Consider the following 16025-nt stretch of genomic DNA (forward strand, 5'->3'; position numbering starts at 1 on the left):
AACGAGTATCAAGTCGACCGGGGTAGCCTCCTAAGGTATGAAATCCTTTAATAATTGACTCCTAAAATTTATTTTAAGTAATTAAATTTTACGTTCAATTTATATTGCGTTTTTAAAACTAAGCAGTAGAAATAGTTTTAATTTAAATACTTTAAGTTAAGATAATTTTTTTATATACTTCATGCTCGTTATAATTAAGTATTTACTTTATTTAAATTGTGTTTCTTCATATATTTTAGCAACGTTCTTTTCATTGTTGAACTACCAGTTTTGTGCGTCTTAACAAACGCAAAATGTTTGCAAGGCTTGCAAGACTTGCCAAGTGATGATAACGTTGTTAAAGTTTCTAAATAAAGGTGATCCTGCGCCTTTTTGTTCGACCTGAGATAGCTATCATTTCCAATCAATTTGTTGTAATATAGTAGCAATAACGTTACTAACCCTGCCAAAAATAACAAGTACATGCAATTCCTAATAAGTTTTCCTTTCATAATCTTTTAACGGGTGATAACCAAATAGCGTGACAACATTTATAAAAAATTATAGTCTTACATTATATCCTTACCAGCCGGTTAGATTTCCTCTAATTGTGTTATATTTTATATGACTTCAATATAGCAGATAAATTGGTTTACACATTAACATATGTTTTTTAACAATAAATTAGTTTAAACATTTTTGCACAATTTTTTATAATTTTGTTGCTAATTGTAGCTTATTCGTTTATTAGTAGAGGGTCATATTTTACTTAAAATTTTTAATTTTTTTTTATTTTTCAAACGTTAGACAAGCATTTCTTTGGTTTAATAATACAAAGTGTATATTTTAAAAATAATTTATGAAAAAAATGCTTCGGCTGTAATCAAACTTATACTTATAAATCTCTACAAGCGGTTAATGTCACTTTATCACAAATCAAAAAAACATTTTGTTCACTATTATTTGCGCAGCCGCTGTTAAAGCGCTGTGACTCATCAAAAAGTGCTTTTTGTGAAACAGCTTTTTGACCCCTTTATTCCCTTGTTGCCAACTTTTAGTTAGCATAATTCGATTGCAAATTATATTTACTTTAGGAATTGGGCAATAAAAATGTGGCATAAGGGCTTATGACGTCATTTTCGCCCAAAAGATGATAATTATAATATTTAGTTTTGTCATATAACGCCCCGTTGACCCATTCATCCACCTTGTGCAAATTTTTCAGTTAGCATTATTCGATTGTAAATTAAATTTACTCTAGAAATGGGGCAATAAAAATGTGGCACACAGAGGTTATGACGTCATTTTCGCTCGCCTAAAAACTAATAAATGAAATACGTAATTTTGTCATATATTGCTCCAGTTGACCCGTTCATCCCTTTTGTACCAACTTTTAGTTAGCATAATTCGATTGCAAATTAAATTTACTTTAGGAATTGGGCAATAAAAATGTGGCACACAGGGGTTATGACGTCATTTTCGCCTAAAAACGAATAATCGAAATACGTAATTTTTTCATATAATGCTTTCGTTGACTCCTTCATCCCCTTTGTGCCAACTTTAAATTAGCGTCATTCAAATGAAAATTAAATTTACTCTAGAAATGGGGCAAAAAAATATGGCACACAGAGGGTAGGACGTCATTTTCGCCAAATTTTTTCATAATGGTCAGTCTGCTTTGTATGGGTTTCTATAAACATCTTAAAATAACAATTTAATGACGTCACAATGGCAACTGGTGACGTCATTAAACAAACTCTTCCCATGCGCTTCACCTTTTACATAGGCCAAAAACACTCCGCACAAGCACTCCGCCTTTAAGATGGGTCCAAATATAATATACACTTACGTAAAACACTGGTATAATAGTTAGATAGCCTGCTTTGGTAAATACTAAAACCTAGTTGATTGTTTTAAGTTATATTCAAACTTAGTTGGACTATGTAAAAGGCGGAGGGGTTAACAGAGCATTATTGGACAAAATTACGTAGTAGATACCTATATTTCAGATACAGGCCTTGGACGTTGGACCAAATGTAATTGTTGACCTCTTTATCCCCTATTGAGCCAACTTCTAGTTGGAATCATTTGATTGCAAATTTACTTTAGGAATGGCACTCAGGGGTTATGACGTCATTTCGGCCAAAAAAATTTCAAAAAGGTCAGTAACTGCTTCGTATGGTTTCTTTACATTTCTAGTCCTAACATAATAAAATAACATTTTGATGACGTCACCATAGCAACTCGCGACGTCATTAAAGAAACTCAGCACTCTGTCCATGCGCTTCGCCTTTAACATAGGCCAAAAACACTCTGCACAAGCACTCCGCCTTTTACATACGCTTTCCGCATACAGACAGTACAGACGTGCTCAATGCTTACTAAATAAGAACATTTTTCGCTAGAATGTATTGCAACAAGTATGAATTACATTATGCAAAATGCTTTTTATTGGCTTACACAAAAGACATGTGAACGACAAGCAAAACTATAATATAGAAGTTCAATTTGGGGATCAGACCACTAGTTACAGGATTTTTTAAACGCATATGCAAAAGAAACTGCATGGTATATGTGTTATATTTTACTATGATATGCCAGTTATTTTAGATTTCAGATTATTATAAGTAGGTTGAAAGGTCATAGAATAGTCATTGCATAGTAATGATTAGTCATTAAACATGCATATACCACCTGACTGCCTTAACTAAATTTACACTAACGTTTTTAATAAGCAGATACAAACATATGGTGCCATATGTTGTAATGTGTGCCTTTTCCAACAAACTATTGCAATGTGTGTTTTAAGTCATGCTAATTAGTAATTTAATATATTGCTTTATTGATTTAACCTTTGCAATCTTATGACATTATGACTTGCAAATTTTCACCTATGACTAATTGTTGTTATAAGCTATATAACTTGCATTTTTTTAAATTATTTACTCAAGCAATTAAGGTATGAAAAGTATTTAAATATGGTGCAAAATGCAATTAGTATATATTTGTAAGGCACAGTGCAGATCTGTATAGATTATCAATACATATATATATTTAGCATTAAATTATAAGTATTTAATATTGATTATCTTAACTTAAAATATGTCTCTCGGTAAAACCATCAGAAAGATAATAAACACTCCTAATGCACCTGCAGCCATTGGTGCCTACAGGTGATTATTTTTTTTATTGCAATTTTAAACTTATAGAGTTTAATTTAATGTATTTTTTTATTGTATGCTTCTTCAATTTTGTTTTATTTTAAAGCCAAGCCGTTCAAGTGGATAAAACACTGTATGTTTCTGGACAAATTGGTCTCGTACCAGGGACTTCTAAGTTTGCAGGGGACACTGTCGAAGCACAAACAACTCAGGTAAATACTTTTTTGTTGACAAGTCTACATGTTTAGTTATACTTTATAAACCTAGCAGCATAAACAAAAATTGGGTATTTCTAAAGTGAATAATTTTAATTATAATATCTCAGCATGTTTATAATAACCTTAATTTGACTTTTTAGGCATTGGAAAACATGAAAAACATTTTAGCCGCAGCAGAAATGAATTTTGGAAATGGTATTTTTAAATAAACATTATTTCATTTAATCATAGGTACAATATATAGTAATACCCTTATATGTTTAGTGGTAAAGGCTACAGTTCTTTTGGCTAATATTAATGACTTTACAGCGGTCAACACTATTTATGCAGAATGTAAGTTGTTTAAAAAAACATTAAAAGTTTTTTAGGTTTATTGTTAAAGGTTAAATAATTTTAAAATGTTATAGATTTTGTTGAGCCTTATCCAGCAAGGGCTGCTTATGCAGCAGCAAACTTGCCTAAAGGAGCTTTGGTTGAGATTGAGTCTATTGCTATACAAGGTCCCTTTGAGTAATTTTACTTTATGCATCACATATTATCCTACATTATTTTTGTAAATACCTAAATTGCTCGTGTTTAATATTCCATCGCTTTTTATTTACTTTGTTTTAACTGTAAACAATTTAATTTATTTTGGTATATATATAATATTGTTCAACTTACTATTTAATGTAATGTATTTATTGAAGATTTGCAATAAAGATACATCAAAATAAATTACAATTTATTCTCAGTTTGTTGTTGTTTTTATTAAATAAAAAAAAATAAGAACCACTATGTCACACTTAAAAAAAAACAGAAAATAAAACTTATTTTTTTACTTTTTTAGACTTTTTAGGCTTCGCATATTTAGCTTCTAAGTTGTTTAAAAATGAATCCATTTCTTTCTGTCGAGTTTTGTTGTTTTTTTGAATCATCTTCATTAGGTCATCTTCTGAATTTTTTGTTGCGCGAGATTTTTTCTCTGCAGCCACCTCTTTTGCTTCTTTCTTATAAAACCTATCCCGCTTTCTCTTCTTAGCCTTTGGCTCATTTACAAATATTTCAAATTCTTCGACTTCTGAATTTTTGATTGCATTTTCAAGAATTTTACGAAATCGTGGTTCATCTTCTAGCGAGTTCTTGCTGATCTGGTATTCCATTATTAAATCCATGTCACCTTTCCATTTAAGGTAAGCTTTTTTAAGGTCTTCTGCTTCTTCTTTGCTGTTTCTATAATCTTCATAAAATTTTTCCATAGATTCTTCCGTGATTTTCGGAAACAAATTTTCGAAATATTGAGTCCAGTCTTTGACTCCGTTTGTGCTGCTGTCTTCATCAACAATTCCCTGTTCATCATAAATTGCTTTTAAGTCAGGGTCCAGTAAGATTTTTGTCACCGCTGACAGAGCTTGAAATTTTTTGTTTGAAAGTTCTTTGTCATTGTTGTGGGCTCGATCTGGATGTATCAAAAGGGCAAATTTCTTGTATGCTTTTTTAATAATTTTGTCACTAGCTTTATTGTCAATAGATAACACTTGGTATAGATCCCTTGTCCCAAAATACGTTTCACAATCATCTAACAGGCCCATAGTTATTTAAAAGTAAAAAGGCGATGCTAATTCCTAAAAGCTGACAAAATAATTAAAAAACACATATTCCGGTTAGTAACATACGCAGAACGCTCACGTTCTTTAATTACAAAAAATATTTGATTTTTGTCTGTTTGGTATTTACTTTTATGAAATAAATTGGCAAATGTGTTTACTAAAATTATTTTACTAAAATAGTAATGATCAACTATTTGTATATTTAAAAGTCTGTCTGCCGTCTGTAAAACAACACAAACAGACTGAGAGGGGGCTTTTGTGGTTTTCAGCGATAAAAGTTTAGCATCTCGATCTCGCGCGCTATGTTTTTATTGTTTACATGTTTTATGGTAATCGCAAAAGAGAATTGTACTGTTGTCCTCGCGTTTTATGTTTACGTTGTTTTTTTGCATTTATTTTTACTGGTTAACAAAAAAGCCTATTTCAATGTTGAAATAGCATACAACTGTTTCAATGTTGAAATAGCATAATTACATTTTGACATTTATTTTTAGAAAACTAAAAAGAAAGCTTATATTTAAAATTTATAGGGAAAACAAATATTGATTATAAACAAAAATACAAAGTAAATATTACAACACAATAAATATAAAGGCTAATCATTTAAAACGTTAAAGTTTACATAACATAAGTTTTTAAGTGTTAACTATTATCGAAAACAAGTAAAACAAATCGAGAAATATCATAACAATACACATTTTTATTTCCGTTATTCAAATGGGCCTTGCACTGCAATTGCCTCGATCTCAACCTTTGCATTGACAGGCAAAGCAGCTGCTTGAAAGGCTGACCGTGCCGGATAGGGTTCTTTAAAATCTACGCGGTAAATAAATTAAAGTAAAAAATTATACCTGCAAAAAGCAATTTTGTACACTGTAGGCTACTGGCAAGTTTTATGTTTTTTTTGAACTTACACTCTCCATAAATGGTGTTCACCTCCGTGAAATCGTTGATATCAGACAAGAAAACCGTTGCTTTGACCACTAAAACAATAAATTGAAATTTAATTTTTTTTAAATGTAGTTATAGTAATAAAAAAACTATGTTAACCATTTCCGAAGTTCATTTCAGCAGCCGTTAGAATGGCCTCCATATTCTTCAATGCCTTGCAATGTAAAATAAAAGTTTATACAGTACTTGTTTTATTGACAGAATAGTTTGCTTTAAATATTTTAGAGACACGGATGTTTAAAGTCACCTGAACCGTTTGTGCTTTCACATCGGGGCCAGCAAATTTAGATGTTCCGGGGACCAAGCCAATTTGACCCGAAACGTACAATGTTTTGTCAACCTGAACCGCTTGGCTAGAAGAAAAGTAAATTTGTTTTTAATAGTAAATATCTTTAGGCGTTATAACTACTTGCTGGTATACAAAATCACAAACATCTCGAATTAATTGTAAGTTCGCTTAACTTAATTATATCGATTTTTAGTGTAAACTTTCTGTAACTTTTACCTGTCTGGTCCAACGTCCTGCGGTGCATTTGGGGTATTGATAATTTTTCGAACAGTTGTTGAAAACGACATTTTCTTGCTTCTCTGAACAAAGTTGGGTTATTTTTTGCAAAATTTAAAGATATCTATTTAATGATACTTCTGCTGAACGTGATTGCTTATATAGTCCTGACAATTCTACTAATTACACAATTTATTTGTGATTACGCCAACATTTGTAAGTGTGATTATGTCACGCGATGTTAATGATGTGATTTGCGTGGTGTCATCGCAAAAAATTATCACTGGGAAAGAAATAATTTTATAACAAGAAATAACTGTTCAGTACGTGGATTAGTCATCATTTGCCTTATCGAACTCTGCGCGTGGTGCTGCATAAGCATTAGGCCTACATGAGTCGTTCTTTATCAGATTGACCAAATTTGATTTTCAATTTTTATTTAAAACATTGCATCATTGCAAAACTATGTAAATTTAGTAATATTCACAATTCTACTTTAGCACCGGCAATAATTCAAGCTCTAACCTTGGTATATATTGTATGCTTTGGGGACAAATTTTAACTTTAACTTTAACGCCACTGTTAAAATATCAACAATTTTTAATGCCTATGACGATTTTCTACTTCTATCGCACGTGTTTTAGTGAAAAGAGGATTTGTTTATTTTTACAATAGAAAATTTAACTCACGTGGATGTTGCTTAAAAATAAGGATAAAATGTGTTTGAGCACGTAAAAAAAGCCTAATAGTGTAGGGCTTGTCTTATTATAAGGTCTGACATGAGTGTGGCAAATTATGAAGCTAATTCGCAACATCATGCCCAGATTTTGATTTGCGTCCAAGTTGTTGGGAACTTACAAGCGGAAGAAGTAGAGTTCGCGCTCGCAAAAATAAAGAAGCATGAACGATTGATTGTAGCCGACGCCGGAAGAACTGTTCAATTTCGCTTTGAGGTTTGAACTTGAAAAATATATATTGCAATGACGAAATATAGCCATTTTTCTTTAACCCCTTTTTTTGTATATATCTTTATCCTGGATGTGGGAAAGTCAAATGCGCGACTTAAACATAGAATAACATCAGTTACTCCAACCCAGTCTCGAGTTGCCTGTGGCAGTTTGGGATATTATAGATTATAATTGCCCGATAATTATTCTGCTGATTAAGTGCTGGCTCAGCAGGAGTTCATACCATTAATAGCTCCTTTCTCAAGGGCGCTACAGCATGAGAGCAGTGGGGATTAAACACACGACCTCATGAGTGGTGTAGCAAGTGTTCTTACCACTACACCACGGTCTTTATCAGTTTATATTTGCATAGAGCCTGGTGGAAATAATTATTACTCTGGCAAAATTATGTTGGGTTTTTAATGTAGCATATAGCTGAAAAAGTTAAATTGTTGGTTTGATTTTCGCCTTTTTTGTTGTTTAATGTTATAAACTATGTTAAAAATTGTATTGGGTAAAAATCAATTTCTACTTGAAAAATTGACAATTTTTACATTTTGTGTATTTAGTTTGAAAGCTTTATAGTTATATTAAATTCATATAATAAATATTCAAAAATAAATTCAATTAAACATTTTATTAATTTATAGGTTGATGCGTCTTCTGAAAATAGCAAATGGGGGTTCTTTCAGGTTCACAGAAGAGTGATGGGATTAATCATTTTAGCAGGATGCTCCACTGCAATGGATGTTGCTCTTCTTCACGAAACCTTTCAGAAGAGGCGGGATGAGCTACAGGAATTTATTTTTGATGTCCGATGTTTTGTTTTTGGAATTGATAATGGTGCATTTTTGTTTTTTAAGAATTATTTAATTTTGTTAAAAAATTTGTCAATTTTTTTTAGAATTTGCTTTTTTAATTTTGTGGAATTATTTCTTTAGCTTTGATGGCACAAAACAAGGCAGAAGTATTTCAATTCAATAATGTAAAAAGTTGGAAGACTTCGGATAGAGATATCAAACAGTTTTTAACTTCTGTTTTTTATGTATTGGAATCAAAACGATTACAAATGGCCGCAGACAAATCTGATAGGTGGATAATATGTTAATTTAAAAATTTTTTTGTTTTTCTAAAATTTTTATATGTTTGACTATTTACTATCCATGTTTTAGTTTAATGAAAATTGTTTAGTTTCTATAATATTTATATAATTATTTTTAAACTAGTCAGGTTAAATAAATAGTCTCTAAGGAGGTAACATTTAAGTTAAGAAAATGCATTGAGATCTTTTAAAGCACATATTGGTTTTATTATTCTTAAACCAACAGTACTGTTTTTTTTATATTATTAACTATTTTTTGTTTTTTTTAGATAATAATTTTAAAACCTACATTTAGCATATACTTTGTTTTCATGATTAACAGGCCAACCCTTCTGACTGCGCCATTTGAACAGCAAGGTTCAAGCAGTGATAACGAAGGGAGAAGCTTTCGAAAAAAATGTTCCGGAAGATGGAAAAAACATTTGGCTGACATCTGTCTCATTTCTGGGCTTATGATGGATGCCTTACAAAATTATCATTCTGCGCTGGACAGTTTAATTGCAGCTAACGATCAAATTTGGATAGCAGGTAAAGAAAATTTTGTTTGGGTTTTTTACAAATCTTAAAAAATATTATATACCAACTGGAAGTCAATATAGGAAACTTTGCTTTTATTAAAATAATTACTTGAAAAAATGCATATTTTTTAAAACTACATAACTTATAATTGAAGTCTATATCTTATTTCATGAGTTCCTAATGTAGATTTTTTTTTTTAATACGGTTGTCAGGTTGTTTGGAAGGTCTTTGTGTAGCCAGCGCAATATTTCTCTATCCTGAAAAAACTGCAATGCCTCGATCTCCAGTTGCTAAAAACTTTAACAAACAGGTAACACAATAGAATTAGTTAAACAACAATTAGGTTAAGTTATTATTACTTATTAAAATATTTAACTTATTTTGTTATACCTCTTTTAAACATCTTTTAAAATTAATTAATATTAAAAATTATGTTTTAAAATTTTGCCAAATTTACTCCTCTAAAGTATTAGGAATTGTTTAAAATTAATACTCTAATTTTTTTTTGAATTAAACTGCAGGTTTTAGACCCTCGCAATTTATTGACAATGAAACTGGCGGGCTCACACTCAAATGCTGACATAGGAAAGTTTTGTATTCAAGCACCAAACGATTTTGTTGACAGATACAAGGAAGCAGTCATCAACTACAGCTGGGTAGGTTTCCTATTACTAAAGCAAGTCAAATTTCCTACGTTGGCAATATTCGCTGCCAGTTTTTTAACTTTTCTGTGATACCTTATTACCTAAAAAACAGAATTTTAATCACATTGCAAATCTTCAATGCAGATTTTTTATTAAATTTTTTAATTTTATTTATTTCATTTTTTTATTTTTAAGTTAAATTTATAATTTTTTTAGAATCATCATAGCAATATAAGCTTGGTCACAAAGCCTATACTTAATAATATATTGGATTTTTATAGCATTCCGATATGGGAGTAGTTGAATTAGAAGCTTGTATAAAAGCAACCAAAGTTATGGCAATAATCAACAAACCCATGCAAGCAGCTGAGTTTCTACAGAATGCTGTGTACATTTCTATTAACATAACTGATGTAGAAACTATAAAAAAGTAATAAATAATTCTAGATCGAGATCGAATGTTTTAGATCGAATGTTATATTAGATTTATTGTTTAAAATTTTAACAAATTTTGAAAAAATTTGTATGTAAAATATGTAAAATTAAAAAAATTGTGAAGCGGCAATAATGTAAAAATAATTGGGTTTTCAACTTGTAATATTTTTAGAAATTTAATTTTGTATTTTGTTAATGTTTAGATATAGCGTCCTAGCGGATTTGTATGCGGATATCAATTTTCATCGCAAGTCTGCTTTTTATAAAAGAGTTGCTGCTATGCAATGTGTAGCTCTAAAAACTCCAAACTGGCCTCAGGTAAAAGTTTTTGTAAATATTTTTATTTATTTATTTTTAATATTTTTATAACATTTTAACTTATTTTAAGACCAGCGTCAAATAGTTAACTTTAAAAATAATTGTATGTTTTCAACTTCAAAGTTTTTTTAAAATTTTTAAAAACTTTAAATATTTTTGTTTAGTGTTTCGATCTCTTGCAAGATACATTGCATGGTTACAACCTTAATTTTGAAAATGACAGCGACTTGCCTGTAATTGAAACAGAACAAACCAATAATGATCATGGTTGGCCTAATGTCAGACTTCGAGTTTTACATGAACTAGTGCACTCATCTCAAAGAATCTCGAAAACATATTTAGCTAACAGGTTAACATTTTTTTGAAATTTTTTGTATAAACCGTTCAAAATTTTTTTTTAAACATACGTTTTTTTGTCAAGAAAAAAGCAACTTACTAGTTAATGGCCCACTCTTTAATTGTGATTTTAATTGTTGTAATATGGACGCAATCGGAACCATTAGCTAATATTTGTCGGCAATAATTTTGCCACACACCACATATGGCAGTTTGGACATACATATATAAAAACGTACATATATATACTTTTAGATACAGATTATATCTTCTTACAAAAATGCACGAAATATTATCTGAGTATGAGGAGAGAGAAATATGTGCAGCCCTACCCACTTCTAAAGATGACCAAGAGGGTGGCAAAATAGATCACATTTTACCTCCCATAAACCTCTACAAACTACCAATAGCAAGGTAGTTACAATGAAGTTTAACTTTAAAGAAATGTATTAATAAGATATAAGTATTGGAAAATTGGCGCAGTGGTTTAAAACCACATTTGTTTAACATAAAATTTAAAAATCAAAAAAAAATTAGGCAATTTGTTATAAATAAAAAAATAAATGTTAAATTATTTAGAAAAATCCTTTTGTTAATTTTTAATTAAAATTTTAATAGAGAAGTTGCTCCACAACCACTCTCTAGCGCCCTCACACCGACTTTAGTCAACCAATCGCAGGGCAGCGACAGTGTCTTTTTGTTTGCACCTTCTTCCTATCATGCCAACAGAAAAAGCAAAAACAAAATTGGTAAAAATTAAGTAATAACATTTATTTTTAGGAGTATTTGGTTATGAAATTATTAGATTTAAATTTATTAAAAACAGCCGAAAATATTTTTTTATTATTTTGGCTTAGAATTTTGAGTATTTTTTTAAAACTAACTGTTAAAAACTTTCATTAAAAAAAAACTTTTGAAAAAATAATATATATAGAGGAATTTATTTACTAAAATATATGTGGTTTCCAGCAATAGTTCACCTATAAAACATTACAGTTTATTGCTTTTTTATAGATTTTCAGTGGAGCATTAACACTGCCTCCGAAGTTTTAATTCACATCCACAACCCACTCCGAGTCCACCATTTAAACATGAGTGACTTTAAACTAATGTGTGAGGATCCAGAAGTTGATTTTCATTCCATTACAGTAGTTATCCCTCCTTGTTCAACAGTGGAGGCCACCATGGTGCTTGTTCCTAAGACATTAAAACCTGTAAAAATAATAGGTACTTGCTTTTGTATTTGTTGTAGCAAAAAATAATTAGTTATAAAAACAGTTTAATTAAGTTGTGTTTTAGTTAAAAATAATAGTTAATCTGGTTCTCAGTTTGCCTTATTTTCAACTAGTTTTTGTAACAATTTTTTGTTATAGAAAAAATGAAAAATTTTTAAAGGGTCAATATACTATTAAATATATCAGTAATTTAATATGACAATCTTAGCATCACTTTATTTTTTCAGGGTATCAGTTCACCACTTTTGGTGTTGAATCGTTTTGTTATTTTCGTAACATGCCCTGGCTTCAACTCTCACAATTTGAAGTTAATGTCACTCCTGAAATTCCAGTGTTACAGGTAACCAAAAAATGTACTGCTTTTTTTAAAGTAAAAATTGTTAAAATGTTGTTCTTTTAAAATCACAAGTTTTATTATTTTTTAACTTTACTCAAAACAGAAAGATGGAGCCTTTTTATCACCAATTAGTAATGACAAAAGAAGTAAACTAAGTGTTCCATTATATCCTGGTGAAACGTAAGAAATTTTATTTAAATCCATGCAGGTTTAATTATTAGCAAATTTAAATGTTACATATTTTTTATATTAATTTGCTTGGGTTAATATATTTTATATTATGTTTTAAAATATATAGGCGTTAATTTAAATCCTTTTATTTTTAAAAAAATTATTTTTTTTATGAAAATTTTTTCAGAAAAATTATCACAATACCATTTAGTAATGTAAGCAGCATTTCTATCACCGAATTTGAAATTGAAACAGTCGGCTGTAAATCGAACAATATTAACAAGCAATTTTTAGCACCAAACACAATAAGAAAGAAAAAGGAAATTATAAAATGGTTGCATATATCATGCGACGTGGATAATTTAAAGAAATTGTTACCTCTTAACACTGGGTCCTTCATTAAAGTTCCGATCAAGTTACAAGTGTCTGCCAGCGATGGAATTCAATGTTTGTTAAATAACAATAATGGTAAAAAAATTTGCCTATTTTTAAAAGGACTAATTTATATTTAAAAGATTTTGGCATATTTTTAAAAAAAGATTCAACAAATCTAAAAATCGTAGATTCGCCCCATTCCTAGTATTTTTAAAACAATAGTGGCATTTAATTTTGACCGACAGCATGGTGTAGTCAAAACACTTGCTGTTACTACATGAGGTCCTGGGTTCGAATCCCACTGCTTTTATACTGTAGCACTCTTGAGTAACGTTCTATAAACAGTATAATTTTCTACTGAATCAACACTTTAACTATAAAGCAATCATATATCTATAATATCCCAAACTGCCAAAGGTATCTCAAGACTACATCAAGGACAAATAAATATAAAAAAAAGTTATCTAACATGTAGAATTTTTTCCCTTTTTCATATTTATATTGATATTTTTTGAATAATACAGTTTTTTTGCAGATGATCAGTTACACAGTTGCCAAGTAAAGATTAAATATTCGGGGAAAATAGCAATGGAGTCCAATTACGGGAGGGTGTCAATAGTAAGGATAAATGCAACTTTACAACCTGGTATTCGGGTTTTAAATATAAAAGTTCAACCAGCTTCTCGGTAAGAAAATGACTGAATTTTCATCCTTCTAATATTATTTTACATGCGTTTATAAAAGTTGCAATCTAAATTACATGAACAAAAATTGAGCAATAACATAAGCAGATAAGTTGGTAGCTAAATTCAAGTAGCTAAATTGAGCTTTGACATTGGTTTAGACTTTAGATTATATATTATCAAAATTTCTTTTAACAGACAGGGTTGGTGTAAAGTTTTTATTACTCTAAGGAATTGTTCAAACGAGTTAATTTATATTTCAACGAACACTCTAACACAAGAAAATTTACCTCAATTTACTGAAAATCATGTTATGGTAAGTTTTTTTTGTAAAAAATTAAAATAGAAATACTTTTTGCAATTATTGTTGTTGTATCTTTTTTTGGTATAATTTGTAATTTTTTTGCAATTTCAGAAAAAGAAAAATAGTATTGAGATTAAAACCATAAACTCACAAGACGACAAAGTCGTAACTTTTCTACTGCCGACATTCGATTCAAAAATATTAGACCCTCCAACTAAAACAAAATCCTTAGATTGCAACCTGAGAACTGAATCAAATATATCAAATGTTCAAGTTGAACTACAAAAAGTTTTAGGGCTAAATTGGAGGATAGAGAATGTTGGTATGTCTTTACTATAGTTGTTATAGCATAAGTTATCTAACATCTAGATAAATATAATTTAATTTCTTTACTGTTAACTGTTAGTAAAATTGTACTTCATTTTAATCAAAAAAAATGTTTATTTTTACAAATCTTTTAAAATTTAGCAGTTAAAATTTAAAAAAAAATAAATACATTTTAAGAAACAATACTGATAAACTGTTTTGCATGCATATAAAATCTAAATATTTTTTAAATTTTTATTAAATTAGTTTTTACATTAAATTTTATTTAATTGAAATAGGTGGGGATGATGATTCAAACGGTTACGTTGACGTTTCCACTTTTAAAATCAGTCAGGAGAGTTTATTTAATCTCATCCAATCACCTATTTATTGGAGTAAGTTTTTAACTTTAATAATTTACAATTTTAATAAAACAACCATATATTTTATACTGTGTTATCCAGAGTTTATGTGAATAAATTTTGCCTTTTTATTATAGCTGTACTTGTTAATGAAATAGATGTTACAACAGAGCAACATTGTACAGCACAAATTGGTGAACCTTGTCCTGTTCGAATTGAACTTAAAAACCATACAGGTATAATGTACAGGCCCTTTATATTAGGGAATTATACTTTAAAGTTCTTGATAATAATTTTGTAGCAAAAGTTTCCAAAGTGATAATTTCTTAATATTTTTGTATTTTGTAGATATTCCAATACCATTGATTGACTTGGAAATGGAAATATATCAAGATCAATGTAATGGCTTTAAGGAATGGGACATGAATGACCGTGCTATGTGCTTGGGCTGTAGAAGTCAAAGTATCAAGAATGTAAGTGTAGACTATATTTTAATGTTAGGTTAGTTATTTTTTTTTATTCATTTATACACCATGTGCAAAGGTTGACTTTACTACCTAAACATAGAGTAACATCTGTTACCCAGACCCAGTTTCGAGTTCTCTTTAGCTGTTTGGAATTTTATAGATTGTAATTGCCCGATGCTTAAGGTGCTGATTAAAAACTTGGCTGAGCCAGTTTTAACACATTACACAAGGTCGCTTCGGCATGAGAGCATTAGAGTTCGAACCCAGGACCTTATTTAGTAAAGCGAAGAGTGTGGACCGCTACACCACATTGCTGTCAATATTTTTTTAACAGTTATTTTAGTTATAGAAAAAACTTTTTTTTGCCTTTTTCTTATAGTTGCAGCCTGGAGAAATAGCCGAATTTGAATGTTCTTTATTATTTTTACTCGTTGGTGAATATCATGTTCGTTTAAGAAGATTATCTCCAAATGATGATAACGTTTGCGGTTTTTGGAAAAAGGATTTAAAAAAAACTTTTTCAAATCAATCACTTTCAGACGTTACTAGTTTTAGGGAATTTTCCCCCAAAGCAATTATAATGGCAGATTTTAAATAAAACTTAATATTATTTATCAAATGTGCAATATTGTATTGTTAATAAAAAGTTCTTCTGGATTTACTTAAAGTGTTATATTGTGTTTACAGGTCTAAAATATATTTTATAGGGTGTTTATATTAAGTATGAAAAGCGATTTATTAATAAATTTTTAATCAATTTGTTTTAAAATTCCGAATCTTATGTGCAACTAATTTCTTTCAAAATATTATTAATTCTAGGTTGGAAGGTTAAAACAAAAATATATTTGCCAACCAAAAAAATAAATGTTGTATGACTTGTTTAACTTATATCTTGTTATAACTTATATTAAAATTTATACTGTGTGCCAAATAGAATAAGCTCAACTATATATTAACTGTTAGGTATGCTTTGCTAACTGGAGTTTTTCTCATATAATTTAAAAGTTATTACCCTGGACACAATTTAGTCAAAAGTCTAACTGACTATTGTGGTTTTCCGCCCGAGTGATTTTGATCTAAA

At 29.6% G+C, this 16025-nt stretch overlaps 4 protein-coding genes across 4 annotated transcripts; 2 read left to right on the forward strand and 2 right to left on the reverse strand.

Annotated features, from left to right (window-relative positions):
• The first annotated feature begins 2913 nt into the window (after positions 1 to 2913).
• LOC145750136 (2-iminobutanoate/2-iminopropanoate deaminase-like) lies at positions 2914 to 4080 on the forward strand. Its single transcript, XM_082566086.1, has 5 exons — positions 2914 to 3152; positions 3247 to 3352; positions 3499 to 3553; positions 3623 to 3691; positions 3766 to 4080. The coding sequence occupies exons 1-5, from the start codon at positions 3082 to 3084 to the stop codon at positions 3870 to 3872; spliced, it is 408 nt and encodes a 135-aa protein (XP_082422212.1). The 5' UTR covers positions 2914 to 3081; the 3' UTR covers positions 3873 to 4080.
• Positions 4081 to 4152: 72 nt separating this feature from the next.
• LOC145750621 (dnaJ homolog subfamily C member 9-like) lies at positions 4153 to 4965 on the reverse strand. The gene has a single exon (XM_082566691.1). It carries the CDS (start codon positions 4927 to 4929, stop codon positions 4168 to 4170), a length of 762 nt encoding a protein of 253 aa, XP_082422817.1. The 5' UTR covers positions 4930 to 4965; the 3' UTR covers positions 4153 to 4167.
• A 365-nt stretch (positions 4966 to 5330) lies between these two features.
• Positions 5331 to 6553, reverse strand: LOC145750599 (2-iminobutanoate/2-iminopropanoate deaminase-like). The gene is made up of 5 exons (XM_082566668.1): positions 6404 to 6553; positions 6146 to 6251; positions 5998 to 6052; positions 5862 to 5930; positions 5331 to 5763 (listed from the first exon to the last, which is right to left on the reverse strand). The coding sequence occupies exons 1-5, from the start codon at positions 6472 to 6474 to the stop codon at positions 5657 to 5659; spliced, it is 408 nt and encodes a 135-aa protein (XP_082422794.1). The 5' UTR covers positions 6475 to 6553; the 3' UTR covers positions 5331 to 5656.
• Positions 6554 to 7062: 509 nt separating this feature from the next.
• Positions 7063 to 15599, forward strand: LOC145750300 (trafficking protein particle complex subunit 9-like). Its single transcript, XM_082566298.1, has 22 exons — positions 7063 to 7356; positions 8001 to 8193; positions 8292 to 8442; positions 8775 to 8980; positions 9184 to 9281; positions 9493 to 9627; positions 9897 to 10045; positions 10254 to 10368; positions 10533 to 10717; positions 10960 to 11118; positions 11323 to 11453; positions 11719 to 11931; positions 12167 to 12279; positions 12380 to 12456; positions 12635 to 12915; positions 13358 to 13508; positions 13704 to 13821; positions 13921 to 14131; positions 14415 to 14510; positions 14615 to 14713; positions 14826 to 14950; positions 15324 to 15599. Exons 1-22 carry the CDS (start codon positions 7183 to 7185, stop codon positions 15540 to 15542), a joined length of 3399 nt encoding a protein of 1132 aa, XP_082422424.1. The 5' UTR covers positions 7063 to 7182; the 3' UTR covers positions 15543 to 15599.
• Positions 15600 to 16025: the final 426 nt, after the last annotated feature.

The sequence above is a fragment of the Corella eumyota genome, chromosome 4 (genome assembly GCF_963082875.1).
Source record: "Corella eumyota chromosome 4, kaCorEumy4.1, whole genome shotgun sequence".
NCBI classification, from domain to species: Eukaryota; Metazoa; Chordata; class Ascidiacea; order Phlebobranchia; family Corellidae; genus Corella; species Corella eumyota.